Genomic DNA, 26972 nt, shown 5'->3' on the forward strand with positions numbered 1-26972 from the left:
ACTGACATAAAAAGCTCAAATGAATAAGTAATGCCGTCAGTGACAACAAGTCCGGACGCTGCGCTGCAGATGCTAAGTGCTGCAAGGTTTTTGATCGAGAGAAAAGAGGTGCAAGCTCCACTGAGTTTTCGTGCAAATTTTAAAGGAATGAGGACATTAATGATTTAGGATCGACTGAAATGGGAAAGGATGAAGCAAAACAGGCTCAGATAGTTGGAGGTGTTATTTTTTGCAGTTAGTAGCTTCTAAAAGCAGCTCACACTTCAGGTTTGGTCCCCTGCATGGAATTTATCACAGTGGGTGAGGATCACACTTCTGTATACTCACTGAGGATAATTAAACCAAATGTGTTCTGTTGTCTGGACTCCCGTGTCCGTGTGTGTTTCTTGGATCTGGGGCTGTTTTTGATGGTTTAAGTCTCTAAGAGAAACCTCACAGTGAATGTTAGACAATAGCGAGCTTCCATTTTTTGCTGCAACAGCTTCTGGATGGACCTTTTTCCTGTTTCAATAAAATGGCCGAGTGCACAGAGCCAGGCCCATAAATAATAAATACCAGAAAAATAAAACATAATTTTTCCCAGATTGGTGTAGAAGAACTTCCCCAGCATGCACAGAGTCTGACCTCAAACCCATCAAACACCTTTTAGGGTGACGTGGAACACGGACTCGGCGCCAGTAGCGTTCGACCTCACATGTGTTGCTAAATGGGAGCAAATCCCTGCAGCCATGTTATAAAATCTTATAGAGAAACTCCAGTTTTAGCAGCAAATACATGCCCGTATTTTTAAAATTCGATGTTTAGGTTCGGTTGGTGTCTGATTTATAGGTTACTGTGCTGCCTTAGAATATAGAGTGAACAGGATTAGTACTTAATTGATTACTCAATTTGGTTCAGTTTAAGTATTCAGCCCCAAATGATTGTGAATGTGATATCTGTATAGTTAAAGCTGGCCTTACTTGAAACTGACACATGAGGTTAGACGGATTGATTTTACTTCTAGAAAATCACAGAACAGCAGAACTCGCCACAAATGAACTAAAAGAGCCGCGCGCAGGTTGAATTTTCCACTAAATTTGTACTTGATATTTCACACAAGTGATTATTTAAGAAGTTAATATTTTATGAGACATAAAGGCAGGGATTCAGATGAAAAAGTCAGCATGCTGAGCAGTTCATAAACACTTTTTTATTTATTTTTTTTCACAGCGGGTCATATTGCGTCACATGAAGGAGGCCGTTTCTGCTTCTGTGCACTGTGAAGTTGTAGACAATAGTGAGCAGTGATTTAGAAAGTTGTTCTGTTTTGCTAATTACGTTGCACTTGCAGTTTTTAAATTACTGTAAACTCCAACACACTTTATTCGTCTGTGCTCTTTCTAGCATTCAAGCTGCTTTGCCAGTTTTGTGGCACAAAAGAACAGATGAGATGTTAGTTTCTTCCTACAAAACACAGCAATAACAAACCTTCAGATGCTGAAATCGTATCAGAGAGGAGATTAGTTCTATTTTAACGAAAAACACTGACCTGAGCCATGTTGGTTTTTTAAAAGCTGACTTTTTATAAACAGAACTGACTCTTCTTTTTCTTTTATTTTAAGCGGCTAAAATACATTTTGCTACTCAAACTCTCCGTGCTTTTCATGCCAGTTTTGTGGCACAATAGGAATGTGGCTGTGGAATATTTTCATTTTAGACAGGAGGATTATGATCCTGGAGGTAAAATGAAGTTATGAATGGGACATGTGAGTCAGGACTGTGTAAGACTGATATCTGGTGTGGTTCATTCAATCCTTCAAAGGCTCACCAGCAGCTGCTTCTAGTACTGGTGTTAGCAATGGTTGGAAACTGTGCATTTAAAATCTTCTTTTTTGTTTGCAAACTTCTAAATTACTCTCCTGCCCCTCTCTAATATGTGGCACCATGAAAGTTATTTTTAGTTCAGGTTATCTTCCCTTTTTGAGCTTATACTAACTCTATTAGTACTACTATTTATTACACTGTATACTTCCATTTTTATTTCTTAAATGAAAAAAAGATGTTTGCACTTTATGCGTATACTTTTTCTACTTATGCTGATGGATATATTTTTTCTACTGCCTGTATTTCTTAAGACGTTGAATGTGAGCAGTTGTAGCGTCAGAAATCTGACATGAGAGAAGAAGATTTCACTGATACCAGCTCATCCTCATGCATTAGCTTCTATTATGGCAAGTATCAACACTCCAGTTATAAAGAGCCAATATTAGTTGTGTTCCAGATGTAACACAATATTAGCAAACTTCTGCCACCTCCAAAGACACCTTTATTGCAGAGCACAGGTTGCCCCATCACTAATGAATTGTTCTTAATCCTCATCTGTCCCTAGTTTCTGTAACACCCAGGAGACTAATTATAAACCTGTGGTGCAACGTATGCGTATAAATATACATTTTTGACCTCTTCATTGTCATGAATATCATTAGGATCCATATTTCACACTGTTAGCTTGATCACTAAGCTAGAAAAAAAATAAATTATATACCTAGATTTAAAAAATCTAGTTTCTTTTAAAATTTTCTACTCATTAATTTGCTCAGATCGCTTCTGCAAGTTGCTCTTTTCATCATCCATCTAAGCTAAAATAGTTTCCACTATTTTTCCGGTGCTTTCCAGACAAACACTCTCTCACAAACATTGCAGTTTCTCCCAGTGCACCGCGTTACCCCCAGGGATTCGTGGATTGTCTGTAGCCAGCAATCAATCACGCCGCTAACGACAGCTCCATAAACAGAAGAGCAGCCTACAGACTGGTCTCTGCTCGGCGCCGATAGCATTCACGTCGTCCTGCCGCACTTTCCTTCCTTCCTGCTGACCTCTGCACAGCTTCAGCGGTGACGACGGGACTCTGTTTATCTCCACTCGCTGGATTTAGACCCCCGATGGTGGCGGTGATGGTGGGAACACACAGGTGTCAGCAAGGATGTAGTATCGTAAATAGAAAGGTGAGAAAACCGTGACCTCCATTCAATGATCAGTGTCGGGCCAAAATAGAAACAAAAGTTTAATTTTAGATGAGTATTTACAGGAATGTGCCAAATTTATGGCACAATGGAAGGACTTATACGCTGGGTTAGACATACACTGCAGGAATAAATGTTTTGGTTGAACAAAAGAAGAATATTAGTTTGGAATATCTTTATTTTCCACATTCAAATGAGTCCAGACAATACCTATAGGTTCTAAATGTAGAAGAAACTGTACAAAATTAACTGTAACAATGTTTATTTCTTGTTTTTATTTACTTTTTCTGACAGTCTTTAACTATGCTTTTGTATTATTCCCTTTGCTGCTGTAACACTCTTATCTAAACGAAAGAAAATAATGAATCAATCTTTTTTGAGTTAATACAACTTCTAGTGAAACTGTGTTGAACCAAACATTTTCAGTCAGGGAATTAGTCTATCCTTGCCAATCAATAATATTTTTGTTTACCAATTACCTAATATTTGTCAGCAGAAATGTTAAAGATTTTAAGGACTTTAAATCTTGAACTCAAAGTGGAGGAAAATGTGGAGACGTTGTCAATTTACTTAATTTGTTATAACTTGAAATAGGTTTGAAATTCATTAACACAGAAATGTCAATTTACATTACACTCAATAGTAGATTACCAACATTAATTTGTCGACAACTCATTAAAGCAATGTTTGGTTAATGTCAATTAATACATTTAAATTTTTATCTTGCAGTCATGCATTTAATAAATCAGTAGTCACCTGAATTACTTTGTAGAGTGCAGGTTATTTTCAGTTTTATGTAACTCAGACAAGCAGAAAATCACTTTATGATGCTGAACACAACAAATGTCAAACACTTATCTGTGATTTTAAATAACTGATGAAGTATCAGAAGCATTGTAGATGAATTCTTATCCATCAGCTCACTGATCAGTAGCACTAGTTTTAAAGTGCTGCTGGATGTTTCATAGACCTCTTTTATTCCATAAAAACCTGCATTTGCTTTAACTTTGTGGGTTTTTTTGCTTGATATTTTCTGGGTCCTTTACACCAGCTGCCCTCCTCGGCCTTGCATGTTTCTGTTTTGTCTGTGTTCCGGCTCTTAGTGTGCAGACCCATGAGAATAACAATGCCAGTTTGTGTGCTTTCCTGTGCCCATTGTTGCCGTTGTGTGTCTGTGCCCTCGCTAACATCCACTCGTTGTAAGGTCGAGACAATAGCAACAGACAGAGTGCCATGTTTCTGCACTTTCTTGACCCGGTGCCCCTTCCTGTTGCCTTTACCGCCCCTCCTTGTCCTCCCCCCTGTTGGCCTTTGACTCCTGCAGCAAAGACCACTCGGCCTGTCGTGTCATGACAAGGCAGGGTGCGCTCTCAACCTTCTGACAGGACTCGATGAGAACCTGCTGCTTTCTTTCCCATAATCCTCAGGAGGAGAGTAATTCTACACTGCAGAACGGATACCGCTATAACCAGAGCAGGAGATGTGATGGAGAGCTGGATGAATCTGCACTTAAAGACCCCCTCTGAGGAAAAACTTTGTTATCTTGCACGTCCATATCATGTTTTTATTTGCTTGAAGATACACCAGAGAAAGCTTTGGTGTACTGATAACAATCTTTAAAAAAAAATAAAATAAAAATAAAAAAAAGTGGATTCAGACAAAACTAAAGAAGCAGTCCTTCCTAACAACTTGCTGATTGGGGCTTTCCGTCTCACCATTCTTCTTCAGAATCAGTTTCCAGTTCCAACATGTACAGGTGAATTACTCCAATGGTGCAACTTTCCTTTGTGTAGTTTAACAGTGTTTGAGCAGAGTTAGGGGTGAGCTGGTGTGCTGGAGCTGCACTGAGCATCAGTGGATGTATGAAGAGAGACGAGGACTTTGCAGATCTGTACGTTGTAGAAGAAGCAACAGTGTATGTCCACATGGTGTTTGTATATGCTACAAGATGTATTGTCAGAGAAATAAGCAGTCCATGCCAAGGTTGATCATTTCTACCTTGAAGCTTCAGTGTGCTGATAGCAATCTTTAAAAAAAGAACGTGGATTCAGACGATCCTTCCTGGCAACTTGCTGGTTGGGGCTTTTCGTATCACATGTACAGCTGAATTACTTCATTATTACAACTTTCCTTTGTGTGAAGTAGTTATACAGTGTTGTAGCAGTCATTGGTGAGCTGGTGTTCTCGAGCTGCATTGAGCATCACAGGATGTATGAAGAGACTTTATACGTCTGTATGTTGTAGAAGAAGCAACTGTATAGAGTCATTTTAAGATAGATTAAAGCAGCAAGTGATTATTTTAATGGAAAATTTCAATAAACTCAAATTTAATCAGTGACCGGAAAGGGGGCTGTTTAAACATCATAGGAAAATGAAAAAAATTACCCTCCATGCTCTTGGCTTTGGCCTTTTTTCAAGCTTTTTAGAACAGACAACAGTTCAAGCCGTTTCTGAGCTGTTGCAGGGTTTTAAAACTGCAGGAATTATGGGTCATTTGTAGGCCTGGCCAATTATTGCGTCCGATATTGAGCGTTTTTCCAATTATGGAAATCTGTATTCTTTTAAAACTGCTTAGGATGAAAGAATGTGAAATACAAATGCCTTACTGTGGCTCTATTGCAGCCACCTCTCTCTTTTTATCTGTAATCACCAACCTGTGGTATGAAGCACTGAAGGATGAATGTCAAAAGTTCTCTGTTAAATAAGCATATGTAAAGCATCAACAAAGTTTTGTGTTTGTGTTTTTCTAAATTTTGTCACCATGATTTTCACTTTTACAAACCATATATTGTTCCAATGATTGGGCTCCCTTACTATGATAATCAATATTGGCCTGAAAAAATGATTTTTGGAAGTTTACATGTGTCTTAAAAACAACTTTTACCTTTCCGTCATTAAAAACTGTAGTTATAACTGGTGCATTCGTCTTTCGAGTGCTTTCTGTTGAGAAATTGTCAGTTGAACTCTGATGCAAACTAAACAACTGAATGCAGAGCACCTGAAAAGGAGGGTTTTGACTTTGGAAGCTCAGGACAATTTTAACTTTCCATAAAAAACGATGCTCGGATGCCAAAAAAATTAACATTTCTTAGGCTTAATTAGAAAATGACAGAATATCTGAAACATATGGCACGTTGTAGACTGTTGGATGTCAGAGTCTCTTAGATTTGTTGCTTATCCTCCTTTGTTTTGTTGATTTATCCAGTTAAGCTCTGCTGACGCTGTATATATTGATGCTTCCTGCCATAAGAAGACTAATCTTGATCTGTTTTCAGTTGGCGTCGTGAGTATTTGAACTCCAACACGAGTTTTAAAGCAGACTCCATTTTTCTGGTGGACCAACTGATGGAATTTTTGATAGTAGAGATGTATCTTCAGCATAAATTCTAAAACTATTAAATCTACTTGCTAATGAGGAACTGTAGGGAAAGTCTGTAGCAACATATTGCCCGTATTTGTGCATTTTTTTCCCATTTTTTCACTAATCAGACCAAGGCGAGGACTTAAAAAAGTAAACTAAAAATTGTGTAAAACAAGCAAAAAGTTACAACCCAACAGTAACTATGCTGCTGTAATTTTACAACACATATCATCACTATTTATGATATACGCTGTAGGTCCGGTTTCCGCTAGTTTTTGAGCCCTTTGTGACGCCGGAGCCGATGAATATAAAGTGAAGTAGCCGTGAAGTGCAGCACAACTCACCGGAATCCGAAAGCGCCCTCAAAGGCAGCACAGAAAAGTGAAATTAAATGCAAGGAAGGAATGCTAACATTGCAAAACCTCTTCTGCAGTAATAATACACAGGGAGAAGGGCAAAGATACTTGACTTGATGGTTTGAATAGTGAACAGTGTGGCTTTTAATTAAAGGAAGAAAGATTTGAAGTCCTCTAATGTCATATCTCCAGGCTAATTCATGTCGAAGTATCTCAATTTGTTTTTCTTTTTTTTTTTAACCTTCTATCATTCTGTTAGAATTCTGCTCGTGTCTGAAGAGCAGCAGACCTTCAACTCTGGGTTTGAATTTGCACAATGACTGGCAGAGGCCAAACGCACAGTGGTCCTTTTTTAATAATTTCCTTTTCATCCCTTATCTGCTCCCGGCATTGTACATCATAAATGAAAGTTTGAGATGTTCATAACAGCTTTTTCAGTTCTTTTTTTTCAATTAACTTGCAGACCCGGAGCTGTAGTCTTTTCTTTTGGGGAAGAAAAGCGGTGAGAGGGTGCAGCTTTGGAGCGAACTGAAAGACACACCTGAGTAACGAAGTGCCTTCATTCCATTTTCAGATCACCTTGTCCCGTTTGAAAAAAAAACTCACTGAAGCCCTGGTCCTTGGAGCAGAGCTGGGAAATGAAACCTTGCCTGTCCATTATTGTCACAGAGGAAAGCTCACTTATTTCCCAGAGATATTATCCTCCCCCCTGCCTCCCCTCGCTCCTTTCTTCCCCAGCCGCCCTCCCCCCTCTTACATTGTTCTCCAGGATCAAGTTCACGGAGGTCGGGGCTGGTGGAGGGTAATGGGACCCTTGTCCCTGTGTCTCGGGGAAGGTTGAATGGGTCTTGGCCCCTGCCCCCAGCCCCCATGCAGCCTCTGTGAATAACACCCAGAGTCCCCCTCTCTTTATTAGTCTGCTCTCCAGTTTCTACAGACCTGCCTCGCTTCCTGACAGATCCATATTTCAAAGTGTTTAGATTCCATGTTCGCATGTAGACACGTCCGTGTTCCCACAACACCTCGCTGCTCCTCCCGAACCCCACCTGCTACGTCCTCGAGCAGCTTCATACAGCACGCTACACGCAAACACATTCATTAGTTCACAGGCATCCAAACCATCCAGCTTAGTGTGTTTCAGATCAAACTGTAGCTCGACTTAAACTTGATTTTTGAGTCCAATAACAGCATCACTGAACTCCCAAATCCAGCTGTGGACTATATTTGTTTTTTACTCAAACATTTTTGCCATTAATGCTTGAGAATAATTTAGTTTGCAGCAAGGACACTGTTGGAGAGCATGTGCTTCAACAATAAATGGGAAACGAATTCTTGAACTCAAAGGTAAACTATCACCAGCAGTGCTGTCAAAAAATCCATGTGAAACAGAATAGATTCAACAGAGCTGAAATGATTTAAGTTATTCTGATTATTTATTAATTGCACAAATTGTTTTCATTTAATAACTTGTTTGCTGCTTGTTAAATATTAGGATTTTCTGCTTTTCTAGTTGGAGCACAGAATTCTTAGTTTTTCAGAGAATCATCTTATCGCAAACATTTTATTCTTTAAAAAGCATTTCAATGAGACATGCAGAATATAGAGATTTGAATTAAATGTCATGATAGTTAAGTTTTCCCACCAAACAGCTTGTCATAGATGAGTAGTTCACAGACCATTGGAAAGTTGAGAATCCTATGATTCTTCCTGTTTTTCCAGTTTCTAGCTCTGATAAATTGTGATATATTGTGGTGAGTTCTTCCAGATAAAATACCTCTCAAACCCACTGGTGGGCTTTAGGCTTCAGAGAGTTAATCATTACTTATGTAATTGGCTGGCAAACCACAGAAAAATGACAAAAAGAGCAGCAGCTATGTATTTCATAGCAGTTTTTTAAAACCTACAAGAATCTGGCACAGCTTGTGAGCTCTCCTTGGTCTTTCAAATTATATTTAATGTATGTCAAAAGTGGGTCTTCCAGTGGAAAATTGGTCCGTTTGCATGTTTTAGATAATTTTTGAGGTGCATTTTGTTTGGTGCTTTTAAGGGGTTACGTTAGCCAGCATTTCGTGTTCATTGTGTGTCACTAAGTCCTCTGTTCAGTATTTTATTCTGCCGTCACTGCATTTCAAACCTGCCACACACACACACACACACACTCAGATATACTGCACACACACTCAGTCACTCTTCCAGACAGGCAGTTTCAGTTGCTGCAGCCTTTGATGGCTTTGATGTGTGTGCTAATCCAGTGTATCTCCGTCTGCTGCGAGGCTCTGCGTTTGTGTGTTGCAGGGAGGGAAGGAGGGAGGGAAGGAGGGAGGGAAGGAGGGAGGGCGGCGCTGGTTAAGGAAGAACGCTCTTAGATGTAATGATGGCGGGGCATACACTCTGAACCTCTCTACTTTCATTTGATTTCCTGCTGCAATGTTGGGCACTTGCCCTTTCGTGTTTTCTTTTTTTTGTTGTTTTTTTCCCCTTGCTTCCTCGCTCTCAGACCTGTATGTAGTGGAGCTGACGGGTCGCTGAGAGCAGCTGTGTTTGCTGTGAAGTGTCTGCAGCGGTTGTTTTACATTAGCAGCCTGCAGGTCAAACTGCAACTGGCTGCATCTCAGCGTGGAGATGAACCCGAGGGAGACAGTTTGTGTGTGTGTGTGTGTGTGTCTGTGTGTCTGTGTGTGTATATGTGTTAACCAAGCCCGTCCCCATGGTTATAGCCTTTCCTAAGCGGGCTAAGTCTGGTGGCTAACCCTTAGCGCCTCTGCGTTTGGCAGCATGACTGCAGCGAGATTAATCCATTCCACACTCCATCAGTCACTAGGCACAGGTTATTAGTGCTGGGGCACAGCAGAGCACACACATTCACACACACACACACACACACACACCGACGAGGCCTCTTCACCCTTGCGACTTCGCCTTTCTACCTCGTCCCCAAAGTTTGCAAAGGTGGCCTTGGTGTTGAGAGGCCATTTGTCAAAACCCAGCCAGAGTCTCCACTTGGCTCCTTTTAATAAGGCTACCTGGGCTCTGGGATTACACACACACACACACACACACACACACACACACACACACACACACACACACACACACACACACACACACACACACACACAGGCTGTGCACTCTGCTTTGCACATACTCATACAGCTCCGAGTGTCAGGTGGTGCGTCCCGCGGGGCTTCTAAAAGTCCCATTAACATGGCCCTCCTCATTGGTTCTGACAGGTTGATCAATTAGCCCCCCTCCCCCCGCTGACCCCGGGGCCACTCTGACTCGGAGGTCAGACACGATGGATCGCCGGACTCGCACTCTTTAACTCTCCCTCCCCTCCTGCTCCTGTTATCTCCGGGCTCGGTCACAGTGCAGCTTGTTCGTCCTGTCTCGTGTATCCCAGAGTGCAGCTGCTCCCCGGCTTTTAGGTGGAGGATCATACTTTACCTGAGACGTGGTTCGATCTTATCTTGGCGCTCTACATGACCAAAACACATGCACATACACAGCAGTCTGTCTCACCCTGCAGCAGCTCTTTAAGGGTCTTCTTGAATGGAAAGTCCTTCTTCAGTTCCTTTTTGTCTGTATTTAACACTCAATCTAACACATTTGAAAAGAATACAATAGTTTGTCCAAGCATTGAGGGTTTTAAATGCAACATTTCCTTTTAGAGGGTTTGTGTATTTGATCAGGAACTGTTAGATAACCACCCTTAATCAAGCAGCTTTATCTAAAACCCATCATGTTGCTCTGCTATGGTTTTAGAAATTATTCTCTGTTCTTATGAGAATTTCTTCTTGTAAGATTGTTGAACATACAAGACTCATTTTATTTGCTTCTTATACCTAAACCTATTTTCGTTTCATATTTCTGTCGTTTGTTGTTATGTTTTTTTTAAAAGTGGACGTATTCGGCGATGGTTTCACATCATGATGTATTGAAGGTAGAAGTCATTGATCCATCTGCTCAGCACTTCTAATACAGGTTATCTCAGCAACTACTGGCCTTATTTCCTAGTGAGGTTTTTTTTTTTTACACAAAACATGTCCTGATGACTTCTTAACCTTTGCTGCAGTGCCACCATCAGGTCAGATATCTCAGATATAATATTTCTTGTGAATAGTCTCACTTTTTAGATGATGAATTCTTTAGATATTGGTGTATTTTCCTCTTGCACGCAAGATCATTTTGCTGACCTCCCCAGATCATCAGTTGCAATTACAGTGAATTTAAATCACCTAGCATCATCTCAAAACAAACTTTACTTTGTCTCCTTACTTGTAAGACTCTTTATGGTGACTCTGGTCATTATTAAGGAAACAAATCATTACTGTAGTTTGCCACAGTACCTTTAAGATGGATATTTCAGGTGCCGTTGGGTATTTTGAGATCTTTGTAGGAAATTATAGGACATGAAAGGTGTGTTTTCTTCATTTAAACTGCCAAAAAAGGCACCATTTAGACACCAATAACTTAAAATTGAGACAAACTTCAGATTTTCAGCTTGTCGATTGTCCTTGAACTACTCATCTGTTGCTCCATTGGGAAACTTAACCAAGTCACAGCATAAGATTATGATATTCTATGAAAATAGACAGTTCGGCTGAACTGCAGGCAGTGTTTATACTAAACAAATAGGTGGCAAATATGCAAACAAAACAGAAAATGGAAATAGCTAAATATCTGAAGTATGTAGAGTCACCAGGTTTTTTTCCAGTATTTGTAGCACCTGAAAAACAATGTTGTACATGTTGATACCAGGAAACTCATTGTGCTGTTTCCATAGAGGTGCAGGACTTTAAATTGTAGTGAAAAATGAGCTCAAAAAGGTGAAAAACAGAAACTTCTTGGGGATCAAAGGATTAAATCTTGTGTTTGAGATGTTTGAGATGTTACAGTAATGTTACTGCAACAAGCAGTAACATCAGTGTTTGAGGAGGAAATCTTTGTTTACTTTTTGGCTTAAAAAATGAACAAAATCAGAGTTTTCACAGGTGTTGTGACACAAACAGACGGTGTTTGAATGAACTTTCCAGCGTGACCGTTGTGATGTCTGCACTGCTGTCGTACTTGTATGTTGAGACAGACAACTACAGGTGGCTGAGAGTCTGCACTGTGTTTGGTAAACTGTCTGCTCTGCTCAGGGTAAATGAAGGCGAAGCTCTGTGAGTGTGAATGTGTAGCTCAGGAGCGGGATTAAAGAGGTTGACCTGAGATTGAAAAACAAGCCTTTGTAGAACCAACGCTGAATAAGTAGCAGCAGGTTGAACGGACGTCAAAGTAACAGACTGAGAATCTGCATCTGCAAAATGATCAGTAGTTTAATATCGTATTACTGCATTATTAATTTAATCAGGAAGTGTACAGATGAGAAAATGCCCAAGACGAGATGAAAGAAACAGATTGTGAATGCATATTGTTTTAACAAATAGATGATATGTATGTGCAAGACATGGATTTACCCACATGCTGCTTGGAAAATTGTTTTTTTTTAGAACTGCATAGTGAAACAAATGCAGCAACAGTGCAAAAAAAGCTTATTCAAACCAACTTTTTGAGACTTTGTGTTGGTTTTACTTGTAGCCGGACGCATTGTTCCATATAATGGTCTGTCTGCACTGTTACTGTCCCTGTTTGTTTGATTTTTAATGCACATTTGCAGTTGTAAAAAGCAGATTAGAAATGTGGCTAATTGTGTACGTACGTAGCAGAGAAATCTGTGTTCTCCAGCAGAAATCCACCTGAGGAAAGCGTATTTCTTTAATCCCCCACCCTGATTAAGGAACAAGGTTTCTTGTTTACATGACAGTTAAGAAATCAGCTTTACTGGAGTAACCCGGTCACTGAATGGGTCTTTGGTACTCAGTGAACTGTGTTTAACTGTTACTGTTAGGTAGGGCGGAGTGATTCAGAGGAAATGTGTAGTTGGGAGTTTTCTGACAGATATTGTCATTTGATTTGCACATACTCATTAAAACAAATCTGAGCATTACCACATGGCATTCCTTCAAAAGCGTAACTGTCGCACAAGGAGGACGGCCTGAATTATTAAAATCAGTGACACAACAGTTCGCAGAAAGTTCAAGTTGGCTGTTAAATAGTGAAACTGGGCTCATGTCAGTTGAACAACAGCATGGAGTTTGAACCATGCAGTATTCGTTGATCAACTGATAAGCATAAACAACCACAGAAAGTTTTATTCTGCTCAAATTAAATAAACTTGAATTACAGCATTACTATCATTATTTGCCTTGCATATCCTACATTGCAGCTTTTGCAGTTCACTAATTCCATTGTTTCAGGTGCGGTTTCAATATGAAATCGATAGTAAGTCCCTGTTAAGTATGACTTCACCAATAAAGTAAGATACTCTAAGCATGTATAAATGAAAAGACTTGAACAGAAAGCAACATTTGGCTCTTAGGGAAGCAATTACTTTTGCAATCAGATAGTCTACCTATATTTCCTTAAGTGTGTGTTTCAAAACATTACAAGAAATTATGAAAATATTTCTTTGAAATTTCTTATGGCAGAGTATGATACTTGACCAACATACATCAAATATTTAGTTTTCTATCACCGAAGACAAAATGAGAAGCAGAAAATCCTCAAAAATGTTGAATCCATTGCTGTTTATTTGGTGCCAGTAAAGCGGTAACACTAGGACCATTTCCATTGTCGATTAAAATTAGTAGGTGAGTTTTTTTGGCCTAGAAAGTGTCAGAAAATGTCGATCTGAGTTACCAAAAGCCCAAAATGACAAATATTCTACCCACAACACAAAGATATTCAATTTATTGTCACAGAGAGGAAGGAAAGCAGAAAATATTCACATTTAGGAAGCTGGAATCAGAGCTCTTAAATCTTAAAACTTTACTTTTTTTAAAACTGCTGCTTTGATTATCTAAATAGTCTATGATTGATATGATTAACTTATAAATTATTGCAGCTGTGCCATTAGTGATGTTGAATAATCACCCAGTCCTCTGAGGTTTCCAGATTTTTTTGGGTGTCGGTGACAGAAAACCATCAGAGAACCTTTTAACCGCTGACCCAGCGAGGTGTAGAAACTGTTTAAACCGATCCGTTAAACGAGGGAGGAATCGCATGAAAAGCGTAATGAGCGGAGTGAAGCGTAGGGGGGATCCTGTGGTCTGTCTGGGGACCCGGAGAGTCGCTCGGGGGAACAGAGGGGTTAAGATGGTGTCACGCCCAGAGAGACGCAGCGCCGCCGTCCTAATGATGTCCAGCGGCCTAATTGAATATTGACGTTCTGCACACGAGAGGCTAAATGGCTTCTGTCTGCCTTCCCTCCTCTTCCTCTACCAGGCCCCGGCTGCACATTTTTAACCCGCTTGCATCGTTCAATTCCCTCGAGGGGGAGAATCTGTCCTTAAATGCTGCCTGCTGTTACCATGGTTACGGCTTTTTGTTCACTTGATGCAGCGTTTGTTTTCTCAGAGCTGCTGCTGCCGTTTGAGTTGAAGAAAATTTTGTTTAAAATAGTTTTCTCTTTTTTGTTGTCAGAGGTTTGATGGTTCTCCTGCTGAACTTCAGGTATTAAGTCGAGGAAAGAAACCAGAAAGTGCTCAAATATAAGAAGCTGGAATCAGAGAATTTAGAAGATGGCAGGAACTTCTAAAATGTAGAATTTGAAAGTGTTCGATTGCTTCAGCTATACTGTTGTAAATCACTGTTTATTTGATGCTAATAAAACAAAACTGTTGTTTATTAATGTGAATCTAGGGTTAGTTTAGGAAAGAAAGCAGAAAATATTCAACTTTAAGAAGCTGGAATCAGAAAATTTTGACATTTTTTTTCCTATAAAATGACTCATACCATTCAATCGATATTGTAATAGTTGACAACTCATCTATTAACTTATTGATCATTCCATATTTAACTAATATGATGTTACATCAATATGATTCGTGTCCACCATCAGCCAGTTCGTAAGGCTGAATTCTGAAACGGAAATCAGTTTATCAATACTTTCTTAACGGTGTGCTTTTAAAAAGTTTCAAGAAATTGTGAAAATGGCTCTTCAAAATTTCTTACAGCACAAGATGATATCTGACCAACATTCCAAAACTTAAAAATGTTCAGTTTTCTATCACAAGACAAAACAAGAAGCAGAAAAACCTCAAAATGTTGAATTTAAAAGCATTTGATCATTTCAGCTTCACTCTTTTAATTCACTGTTTGCAGCAACAAGCAGTAGCAACAGGAATATTTTCATTGTTGATTTTTTTAATGTTATGAAATCAGCATCATAAACCTCCACCTTCAACCAGCATTTGTTTGGTGCCACTAAAGCACTAAAAATAGGATTACTTTCAGTGTGAATTTATCTTCGTAGGTTCGTTTCATGGTCTATAAAGTGTCAGAAAATGTTGAAAAATCTCGATCAGTGTTTCCCAAAAAAACCCAGAATAACAAATATTTTGTTCATAACTCACAGATATTGAGATAAATGTCAAAGAGTGGGAAAGTTAGCAGAACATATTTACGTTTATGAAGCTGTAATATTAAAACAAAAGAATATTTAGAATCTCAAAACTTTACTGAATCTGCTACTTTTTTCAAAGTCATTGCAGATTGATTTTAGGGAAGAACTAATTAGTCATTGCAACATTAGTGATATTGAATTCTCGCCCCCCATTCTCTGAGATTTGAAGATGTTTTGAGTGTCAGTGACAGAAAAATATCAGAAAACCTTTAGACGAATGATAACTTATTAATCATTGTGGCTCCAACCAACGCAGTTGCACCACAAACATCCTACACTAGTGGTTAGCGTTGGTTTTAGACAGAAACAAGAAAAAATGTGACTTAAAGAAGCTGGAATCAGAAAATTTCTACATTTTTTTTCCCTAAAAATGATCCAGTCCAGTCCATCAATATTGTAATAGTTGATAACTCATCTATTAACAGCTCTAAATAACATTATTATGGTACAATTCCACCATCAACCAGTCAGTAATATTAAATTCTTGCCCATGGCAGAAAAACATCAGAAAACCTTTAGAATTTAGAAAATGAACATTCCAAAACCTACAAATGTTCAGTTTTTTAACCACAGAAGACAAAAAAGAGGCAGAAAATTATTATTTCAGCTGTAGCTTTAAATCACGATGCATGTGGTGGCATCAAAACACCAGATATTTTGGCTGTCAGGGGAAGAAAAGCATCAGAGAGCCTTTAAACGATTGATAACTTCTTAATCATCGTGGCTCCAACCAACACAGTTGCACCACAAGCATCCAAAAGCTGAAGTTCTGCTCCTCTTTCTGTTTCTTGGTGCCTCCTTCCTTCCTTCCTTCATTTCTTGCCCTCTCACTTCTGCTTCAATTTCAGTGTCGGTGCTTTACTCAAATATAAGAAGCTGGAATTGGAGAATTTAGAAGATGAACATTACAAAACCTCAAAATTTTCATTTTCTTTTGTCACTGAAGACAAAACAAGAGGCAGAAAATTATCATTCCAGCTGCAGCTTTAAATCACAATGCATGTGGTGCTAAGAAAACATTAGATATTTTGGCAGAAAAGGATCAGAGAGCCTTTAAACCGATGATAACTTATTCATCATTGCAGCTCCAACCAACACAGTTGTGCCACAAACATCCAAAAGGTGAAGTTCTGCTCCTCTTTCTTTTTCTGTACACCTCCTTCCTCCCTTCGTTTCTTGCCCTCTTACTTCTGCTTCTATTTCGGTGTCGGCGTTTCACTTCCCACTGTGCTTTGCCTCCAGACGCTTCTCCTTTGTTGCCACGGCGACACTCTCCAGATGGCGAGTGTCAAGGCAAGACGGTGCTCTGAATGTAGCCTGATCACAACACGCACATCGGTCTGCATACATATATATATATATATGTATATATGTGTGTGTGTGTTTACATGGATAGAGCAGACTGGCAGCGGTACATTCTGTTCAACACTCACATCCTGCTCAGACGCTGCCCACTACACACACACACACACACACACTCAGTACAGTATAATAAAACCTGTGTCACAGCCACACAGGAAACAATTTCTCCTTTATGTGACCGGGATGTCATTAATCTTGGCGGAGGTTAACAAATGCACTCGCATGGAAGGTATATTTCATAGGCAGACAGCCGACAATGGGGCCATTGTGGCGTCGGGCCGCTCTGCATTCAGTCAGGACCTTTTGGTTGGCTCCGGATCCACGGCTCACGTCGGGGGTTATGTTTCATCCCCCAGATGAATGTGTTTACGCCGGAGAAAACATGTGAAACACGGGGCAAAACCAGGGTTCCAGCTGTTTATTTATTTTTGCTGCAAGAAGCCGCGATTTATTTTTCTGAATGAGGAACGAAGGAAGGGGAAAGAGGAGGCGGGGAATGAACGCGGTCGGCCATTTTTCAAAGTTTGGCCTCGTCGCTATTAGTCAAACCCAGACGTGCCCTGCCGGTGCTTTTTTGCTTTCTTTCTGCGGCCGGGACCAGCTCTGCTCCGATTCTTTAGAAGTTTCTCCACATCTCAGTCGAAGCAGCAGCAGCGGCGCTATTTCCATCTGAGAAGTCTTCCCAGTAATCCATTAGACTTCCATTAGCTCCGATTTGTGTGATTAGTTCTAATTAATCAGTTCAGTCTGTGGCCTTCACTCCTCTGCGCGCTCCTCACATTTCATTTTTAACCTCATTTCTCAGCTCTCCACCGAGCGAGAGAACGAGGCAACGACTGAGCGAGCAAATCAAAGAGCGAGCTTCAGGTCTGCCGCCTCCTCCTCCTTTTTGTCTGAGCGCACAAACACTCAATACTCTGAACAGGTTGAGCTGCATCTACACGGCTTGTTTTCTCTCGCCGTGCTGAATTAATGGGATTTTTTTTGGGGGGGGGGTCTTGTTTTCAGCAGCGATACTTTTAGGTTTTAAAATGAACCGAGGGAGGATTGCAATCTCATGTTTTACACATCTTGAGTCTGCTCTGGCTCTGGTCGGCCCTGCCCGACCCTCCTGTGGAACAGTAGGTATTGATTAGTGCCTGAGCGTCCATCCTTCACTGTAACAAAGCCTATTGATGTTTGTGGAGCCCCTGATTTCCCCTCGGTCAAATACCATACGCTGTGCCATCACTAAGTGACTGGAAGCTGCTCTAAACTCTGTCCCAGAGTAACCCAGAATAAAAAAAAAAAAAGGAGGCAAAATCATCTTTTCATCAGTGACTCTGCTGCACTGTGCTGCAAACGTCGAATTAAAATGAAAAGATTTCTTTCTGGGATTGCAGCAGTAGGTCAGCTTATATACTGAGGTATTATGTGATGATAATCTATCTTCCTTTCCTCTGTTGTCAGCCTTCTTCTGCCATTACCACTATTGTGATAAATGAAGGCTCAATTTATCAACCAGCCTCGACTCAATTTCTTTTTCTCCCTTTGGTTTCCACGGCTCCACTCCCATATCTAACCTCTGTACAGTTCGCTTTATTTCTTCATCTGTTTTCACCCCCCTCCATCCATCCATCCAGCCGTCCATCCATCCAGCCGTCCATCCATCCATCCATCCATCCCTCCTTCCCACTCAGCCACATCGAGGCTTTCTTTGTGTCTGCCGGGGAAGGCTGAGATGCTGCCTGTCACCCTGGAGATGCAGACTCCCATCCAGGCTGCTGGAGGTGGCCCCGGCTGCTGTCAATCAATCTGTGGATGTGCAGCAGAGGGAGTGGGGGTTGACAAATGATGTGGCACCCTGCTGCTTAAAAATTCGCTTTTTTTTCTCCATCTCTCTCTTCAACCAGGCCTGCGCAGTCAGTCATCGAGTTCTGGCGTCTGAAATTAATTAATCTTAACTGTGACTCTTGGAATCTAAAGCACTTGATCTGGTGCATCAAACCAAGCGCTCCCTGTAGGTGAATAAACAGTCGCTGCTGTTAGTTGCAAGCATGCATTTGCACTCTAATGTGCTGCAATCGCATGTTGGATTCTGCATTTTAATTTGGTGTTGTCTGTGTTACAGGTTTCCACTTTTGCTAAAATGTGTTTGATTTATGCATATTTATGCTTTTGCTTAATCGAAGGTGTTTTAGACTAAGTATTTGTCATTATTAATGAACCATGTAGCCCTGTTTGCTGCACAGTTCACTACACAAATGAAATATTTGTTTCTTAGTTTACCTATTTTAAAATTTATCTGGAATCTATTTTTTATATCAACAACAGAAAACATAACTGCACTACTATTCAAAAGTTTGGAGTCACTTAGAAATGTCCTTATTTTTGAAAGGAAAGCAGTTTTTTCCAATGAAGATAGCATTAAATGAATCAGAAATCCAGTGGAGACATTGTTAATGTGGTAAATGACTATTCTAGCTGGAAACAGCTGATTTTTAATGGAATATCTCCATAGAGGTACAGAGGAACATTTCCAGCAACCATCACTCCTGTGTTCTAATGCTACATTGTGTTAGCTAATGGTGTTGAAAGGCTCATTGATGATTAGAAAACCCTTGTGCAGTTATGTTAGCACATGGATAAAAGTGTGAGTTTTCATGGAAAGCATGAAATTGTCTGGGTGACCTCAAACTTTTGAACGGTAGTGTATGTATTATGTGAAAATCTTCCAACTCTGTAATCCTCCTCTGTGTTATGTTGCATTTTTAGCATATTTGAGTTTATTTTGCTTCACTGTAATTACTCTCATTGACCTCATTTCCAGCAAGGAGTTGTTTTAAAGAGCCCATGATTTGCCTTTTGAATCCTTTCCTCTTTTTTTTGAGTTTTAAAGCTCTTTGGTTTTTCTGAAAACCTAAAAACCCTAAAACTTTACCTGCTGGAACACCTCATTTGAAATCCAGGCCCGTGTCCTGTTACTTATCTACATCATCACGTAAAGTACATTTGCATAACTCCTTCCAGCAGCTAGTTTGGCTCTTAAACGAAGAATAAACAGCTGTCCGGCATTGTTTTCTTGCTTTTGCCATTTCTCCAAGAGCTACATCCCTGTTTTCACAGACATGGGAGTACTCTATGTAACCAGCATTACCTCACTTTTGTCACACCTGCTGACGAATCAGAGCAGACTGAGCTTTTTTGGAGGAGGGTCTGACAGAGACAGGAGCTAAAACAGAACATTTCCAACAGAGGGTGAGAAGAGGTGGTGCAGAAATGTACAGTCTGAGAAAAATAATCTGTTTTTGAACCTTAAAGGATGTCATTATATTCTGGTAGAGCCAAAAAATGAAGTTAGCATCCTGTAAATGTGCATAATATGGATTCTTTAAGCTGAAATGCTCTGATAAACGAATGTTGGTGTGTAAAGAGGTGAATGTTTGCATATCTACTCTGCAGGGTGCTGTATATCAGCAGTGTATTGCATGTGTGTGTATGTACATCATGATTCCACTCAGAAAAACAGCGCTAGCAGAGGTCAGTAACTCTACAGATACTGCTTCATTCCTTCACACTGACCAGATGAAAGGTTGTTGCAGCATTTCACCTTAAGATAATCCCAAAAAATGGGTTAAAAAAGTCAAATCATTTATCAAGACAAACTCCTTTGTCTCGGTCCTGTTTTGTGACACTTTGCCGTCCTTTGACTTTGTGATGCTCTTTGCTGGGGATCAATCATCAGCCGAGTCGATATTGGATCTCGGCATTTTTCCAGTTATCGGTGTAGTTTTTTTGTCTTTCTTGATCGATTCCCGGTATAATAAATTAATTTAGAAATGCTCATTTTTGGCTCTGATGCAGCCACCTTTCTGTGTCTGTTGTAGTATCTGTTTTCAAGGATCTGATCGGGTACATATAGTGAGTCATAATCTATCAACACTGAAGGAGAAACATAGAAAAGTATAGATGCACAGCTTTATTTAACCATATGTCCAAATTAAACCTATTTTAATGCATTTATCCTTTATTGGTGATTATGTAGCTGATTCCAAGTGAAGCTATGAATTGAATTTAATAACCAAAACACAGGCTCAAGATGGCATGTGTTTAAAACAACACTTCCCGCCTGCTACAGTCATGTATTAATTCTATATTGGGGGGAAAAACTGCAAAAATTCAATAACATATTATTGCTTTCTGGTATAATTTTTGCTCTGTGCCATGATAATGTTGGTCTCCTGAGCGATGTTAATGTGATCTCTCCCCCTCCATCTCTGCAGGACTCCGTGGTTTAACGGCTGGGGGTTCAACCTGCCTCGGGGTCAGTCTCTGCTGGATAAATGGAACCTCGTCCCCGAAGGCATCGACATCCTGATGACCCACGGACCGCCGCTCGGTGAGTCCAATTAACCAATCACAGCCCCCCCCATCAGCGTATCTGACGAAGTTGTGCCTCATTATTTGGAATGTGTGCAGAGTCACCGGGGGCGGTGCAGTGGGGCCGAGCGTTCCTGTAGATGTGTGTGTTTCCGCATCACCCACGACACCGTTTTCATCTAGATCCAGCAGTATCCGCGCTCCATAATTCAATATTTGTAACAAAGAAAATACATATTGTTCGGGGTTTTTTCTCACCACTGAGTGATTTGGTTTTCCTTCTAGATGTTTTGGTCCCAGTTGTTTTTTCCCAGCTTTTTTTTTTTTTCTTTGTGCTCTCCATCTGGCTTTATTGAGTGATTTCCTTCCCTCTCGCCTACGGAGGCTTGATGCTGCTGCTGCTGTTGCGACGGCAGCAGCCACTGTGGCCGTTTGATTGCATGGAAACTCGATTTCGCAGCAGTGTGACAGACGCCGCAAACGACTGGAGGGAGACCATGGGAGAGCAGAGCAGAGCAGGGCTGCAGGGATGAGGGAAGACTCTCCAGAGCTGGAGAAGACCAAAAAAAAAAAAAAAAAATCAGAACTGCACAACTGTGGAAGAAATACGAAGAACAGGCTTCATCAGACAGATTTTATTACTGTAAAATTCAGACAAAAGGGCAGCAAATGAACAAATTTGAGATTTTCCACTTACTTGCAGGGTTGAGTATTAAGAGCTCTGAAGAAGAAAATGCAGCAGAAATATACAAAAATGGGGAAAAGGGACTTAAAATTAACTTGGTGCAGGAAAACTGTGCTTTTGTTTACAACTTTGCAGAGCAGAATGACAAGAACGAAAGCTGACAGTAAAATATAATCATTGAACTTTTATACCAGATGCGATAAAAGTGATAGTAAAAATCAACATCACTGTGAAGATATTCAGCTTGTACATGGCAATATTTGAGAGATTTTTAAAAGTTTCTTCATTTTTAAACACCTAGTCCAAAGTATTTTTTATATTTATATTTACTCCACCAAGGAACGCGGCCGAGTTATGTGACGATCGGTGCTGGTTTGTCTGTCTGTCTGTCTGTCTGTCCGCAACATTAGTCAAAATCGGACTAATAGATTTGGATGAATTTTTCATTGAAGGTCAGAAATGACACAAGGACTAAGTGATTATATTTTGGTAGTGATGTGGCTTATAGTCTGGATCCACAGATTTGTTAAAGATTTCTGTATCGTGAGATAGCGGCATGGCATCACTGTAACTATGACAACAAGTGAACACTACGTCAGCTGCCTGCTGACGATCACATGATTGTGATCCCACTACAAATCCACCGCTGCGGACCACCAAGTTTTTTAAAAAAAAAAATTGAAGATGTTTTTTGGCTTTTTGAGTCTTTATTATAGCAGACAGTGGAGAAGAGATAGGAAATGTAGGGAGAGGAGTCAGGGTAATGCATGCAGCAAAGAGCCATGAGCCGGAATCCAACCATGGCAGCTGCGTTGGAGACTACAGTCTCTGTTTATGGGTTGCCCACTCAACCAGCTGAGCTATCTGTGTGCCTGGAACACAAATTTTGTAAAGATTTTGAGGAGCCTTGATGGAGTATTACACTGTCTGAATGCTTTTCTTGTTATTATATTTAAGCTTCTGAACCCTAAAACCTACTGGCAGGTTAAAAAGACGTGTTTTCTTTTAAATAAATCACCAAAAGAGACAAAAACTGTAAAGACAGAAAGAATTGCCAGATGTTCAACTTTTCAACAGTCTTTAAAGTGATCGTGTTTGACCCTAACCCCCAAATTCCACCTTAAAATTGTCTTAGTTAAAAATTTTGAATTCAATTTCATGTTTTGAGAACACCAAATCAAATTTCCTGTATGTGAAAACCTACTTGGCCATAAAACCTGTCTGATTTTGTAAGACTCAGTCTTACAGCTCAGCAAAAACAAACAAACTAGAAAAAACAGGCTGATAGACTGAAAATGAACTTCTAGTAATTTGGCTTTGTCAGTACAGTCACCTTGTATTGCACCAAAGCTGAGCCTTTGTTTACGACATGGCAAGATGACATAAACAAAGGCTTACGGTAAAATATATTTCCCAATTCATTGCAGCAGGTGCAAAGTAATAAAGAAAAATTGTAATGGAATCGACATCTCTTTATCAGTTAGTACTACAACATCCGATTCAAGAGAAACTACAGACTTTCAGCTTCTGCGTGGCAACATGTGATGGATTTATTCACCTTCTGAGCCCCAGAACGTGGCAGCAGGTTTGAAACACTTGTATTTTTAAATAAATTACCAAATTGACGCCATTTATCAAAGCTCCAAAATGCAAAGCCAGGAAGAATTGTCAGATTGTTAACTTTCTGATGCTCATTTAAGTGATTGTGTACGACTGTAACCCTCAAAATCATGATATTCTACATGTCTTAGTTAAAAAATTGCCAATTGTGAACTGTTTGCTCAGCACAAATATACACACTAAGGAAAATGGGCTGATAGACTGAAAATGAACTTCCAGTACTTTGTTTTTGTCAGTCCAGTCGCCTTGTTTTGAACTAAAGCTGTGCTATTGTTTACAATATGGCAGAAAACAGTAACAAAAGCTGGCAGTAAAATATAATCATTGAATCATCGCAACAGATGTAAATGAAAAAGAAAAAGTCATAGTGAAATTAGCATTTCTGTATCAGCGAATACTGGAACATCCAATTTAAGAGAAACCTGCAGACTTTCAGCTTCTGCATGGAAATAATGAGACGTTTTCTAGTCATGTTTTTGTTTATATTTATTTCTCTCAACCTTCTGAACCGCCAAATCACCAAGAAGACACCGTTTATTAAAGCTCAAAACTATAGACAGGGAGCATTGCCAGATTTCCAACTTTTTGACAGTCCTTGAACTAATCATGTATGATGTTGCTTTTCGAAAATTAACCAAATCTCACCTTTAATCTGTGATATTTCATCAAAATCGCTTTATTCTACGTGTCTTATTTGAAAATTCACCAAATATGAACTGTTTTATTCAACAAAAATATACAAACTGGTGGGAAAAAACAGAATGACAGACGGTAAATGACCTTTTTGCACCAAAGCTGTGCCTTTGTTTATGGTATTACAGACTACAATGACAAGAACAAAGGCCTGCGGTAAAATATGAATCGTTGCAGCAGGTGGAAAAAAGTCGTAGCTAAATCAGTGTCTCTGTATCTGATAAAGTTAGAATTAACTGCAGACTCTGAGTTTGTTTGTGGCAACACATGAGAGATTTTCAGTTTTTTATCTCCACATTTTTAACCAAACTAATCAAGCCTCATCACCTCAGTGTTTATGACACATGTCAGCACACGTCAGGCTGGATTTTCTAAATAAAGAGATGTTTATTGATTTTAGTAACGCCTGTTTATCGTCTCAAGACTCGAACCGTGTGACCAGAATCGGAGCCAGGATTTAATCTTAGCCAGGTTCAATAATCACAAAGAGAAAATGAGCTGATCAAGACCAGTTCCCTTTTGCTCATCATGACTTCACCTCATTGATGCTCAGTGAAGCTTCTCTGCTGCTTCATTTTAACTCCACCTAACATTTCTGTGCATTTATTCCTCCTGATTGCTCGGATATAATGTGCTACGGCCCGATCGCTAGGGTCAAAAACAAGCAGATGTCATTGGTTAGGTAAAGCAATTTATTGCTGAGAGACAGAATTAACACAAAAGAGATCAAAGAAAAACAGGGCTGGTGGATGTTGCTAAATCAAAGAACCAAATAAAGCCAAACAAAGGCTAAGTTTTTTAAACCAGCTAAACAAAACAACTAAACTTCTTAGCCAAACCTAAACACAGGAGCAGCACCCACCACAAACAACAGAAACTAATCCAAACGAGTGCACAGAATTAACTAAATAAAACTGGTGCCTCCAAACACACATTACTAACAAGACATACTACGCGAAGCACCACCCCTCAGTGGCTACAGGACACACACAGGACACAAGTAGCTTCTCACCAGATTAGTCAGCTACTAACAGAAGCTACAGTCTCCACCAAGACTTGCAACTCTTCACCCAATCAGTAGCTGCTAACAGAAGCTATATTCCATGTAGCCACCCCTCTATGGCCACAAAACATGCAAAAGACTCAAGAAAAGTATTCTAATTTTTCCTTTTTTCATTTAAAATTTGCCAAAAATAGTCATGTGGCAAATATTCGGCTGGCAGAAGAAGGATTTTTTAAATTTCACAACTGGTTTCAAATACCAGTTTAAAATATAGTATAAAAACATGATTTTTTTTCTGGTCATGTTACATCCCAGCTGCCCTGACTGAGAGTTTGGTTGTGGGTTTCTACTCTCCAGGTGTGATGATGGCTGCGGCTGGTTGGATGAAGGTGGAGGGGGCTGGGGTGGTGGCCCAATCAGACAGGCTGGGAGGCGGGGAGAACAAAGGCAGGAGTGCAGGTCTTCAGCTCCAGACTCATTAGCTGAGATGTCTGGCAGCTGGGGTTCTGGAGAGGCTCTCAAACCAGCCATGGCTGGGCCGACACAGAACATCTCCCAATGCAAAGTCCACGACAGAAGCAAGACGCCACACAACCACCAGTGGCCGTCACATAATGGAACTGATAAACCTGCTTGGGAACTGAAGTGTTTAAAATGACTGACGTAAACTTTTTTTTTTGTAGGTTTTCGAGACTGGGTTCCTAAGGAGCTGCAGCGTGTCGGATGTGTAGAGCTGCTCAACACGGTCCAGAAGAGGGTTCGACCCAAACTTCATGCCTTCGGAGGCATACATGAAGGTACTGGAAAGAACAAACACCTTAGACTAATAATAATAAGAGGCACCAACATGCAGACAGCTGAATGTTTGTAGAGTGAAATACATTTACTTTTTGACCAGAAAGGAAAAGTCATGGGTTAAAAAGAAAGGAAATGATAGAATCACCAAAATTCTACCTTTTATCAGAGCCAGAAACTGAAATAATTGATAGATTTTCATATTTCTGACAGAAATCTGTTCTATTTTCTGCATTAGGAGATATTTTTGTCAGAATAAATGCTCTTTAAATCAACAACATCTTACAGGTCAAGTTCCATGTTAACATAGGAGCTCCTCTTAGAATATCATGTTCACAACTCTCCCACTCATTGAACTCTAGAGTCCATGTATAGTTTCTGCTTGGATTTCATTTGCGTATGCCAGAATGGCCTCTCAGAGCTGCTGTTTTCAGGTATACTGCCGCTCACCCTCATAGATCTTCCTTGTACGGATGCTCCACAGGTTCTCAGTAGGGTTGAGGTCAGGGGATGATGGTGGACACACCATGATTTTCTCAGTGGTATTTTTTTGCAGCATGGGATGTGCATTGTCTTGCATGAAAATGATTTTACTGGTGAAGGCACAGTTTTTCTTTTTGAAATGACCAGTTAGAAGCTCCACATAGTTTGCAGAGGTCATTTTGGCACCTTCGGGCACCTTAAAGGGGTCTATCGGCTCGCTTCCCATTATTTCAGCCTAAAACATCACTCCAACATTTCCTTGTTGACATTCCAGGCTTGTTGGGACATGGGTCCATCCACCAGCCATTTATCTGGAACATCCAGTGTAGCACGGCATTCATCAGTGAATAAAACTGTTTAGCAACTGGTCTTCAAGTATTTCTGAGCCCAGGCAAATGTTTCTCCTTGTGAGTATTAGTTAGGGATGGCAAAAATCCAGCTTTATGCACAACTACAAGTCTCTGAAGGATCCTGCATCATGAGGTTCTCAGGACTCTAGAGGTACCAGCTGCATCAAATACCTGTTTGCTGATCAGCAGCGACTTTTAACAGCTGCTGTCTTAATGCGATGTATTTGCTTTACAGAAATCTTCCTCAGTACACCTTTATCTGAACGAACCTGTCTGAAATTTCCAGTGTTTTCATATCTTTTGCAAGGCATTGCAATATGTCACGCTTTTCATCTGCAGAAAGATCTTTTTTTCTCCCCATGTTGCATGAAACCCGTGACTTGCTTAATAATGTGGA

General features: G+C 40.1%; 1 protein-coding gene across 2 annotated transcripts in view; it reads left to right on the plus strand.

Annotated features, from left to right (window-relative positions):
- Nucleotides 1–26972, plus strand: part of mpped2a (metallophosphoesterase domain containing 2a) — a 107081-nt gene that overhangs the window by 76467 nt on the left and 3642 nt on the right. For both annotated transcript variants that reach the window (XM_023298899.3, XM_023298900.3), the window contains exons 5-6: nucleotides 20850–20965; nucleotides 25631–25744. In XM_023298899.3, the coding sequence (XP_023154667.1) occupies nucleotides 20850–20965; nucleotides 25631–25744 (230 nt within the window). The remainder of the gene's footprint in view (nucleotides 1–20849; nucleotides 20966–25630; nucleotides 25745–26972) is intronic.

The sequence above is a fragment of the Amphiprion ocellaris genome, chromosome 1 (genome assembly GCF_022539595.1).
Source record: "Amphiprion ocellaris isolate individual 3 ecotype Okinawa chromosome 1, ASM2253959v1, whole genome shotgun sequence".
Taxonomy (NCBI): Eukaryota; Metazoa; Chordata; class Actinopteri; family Pomacentridae; genus Amphiprion; species Amphiprion ocellaris.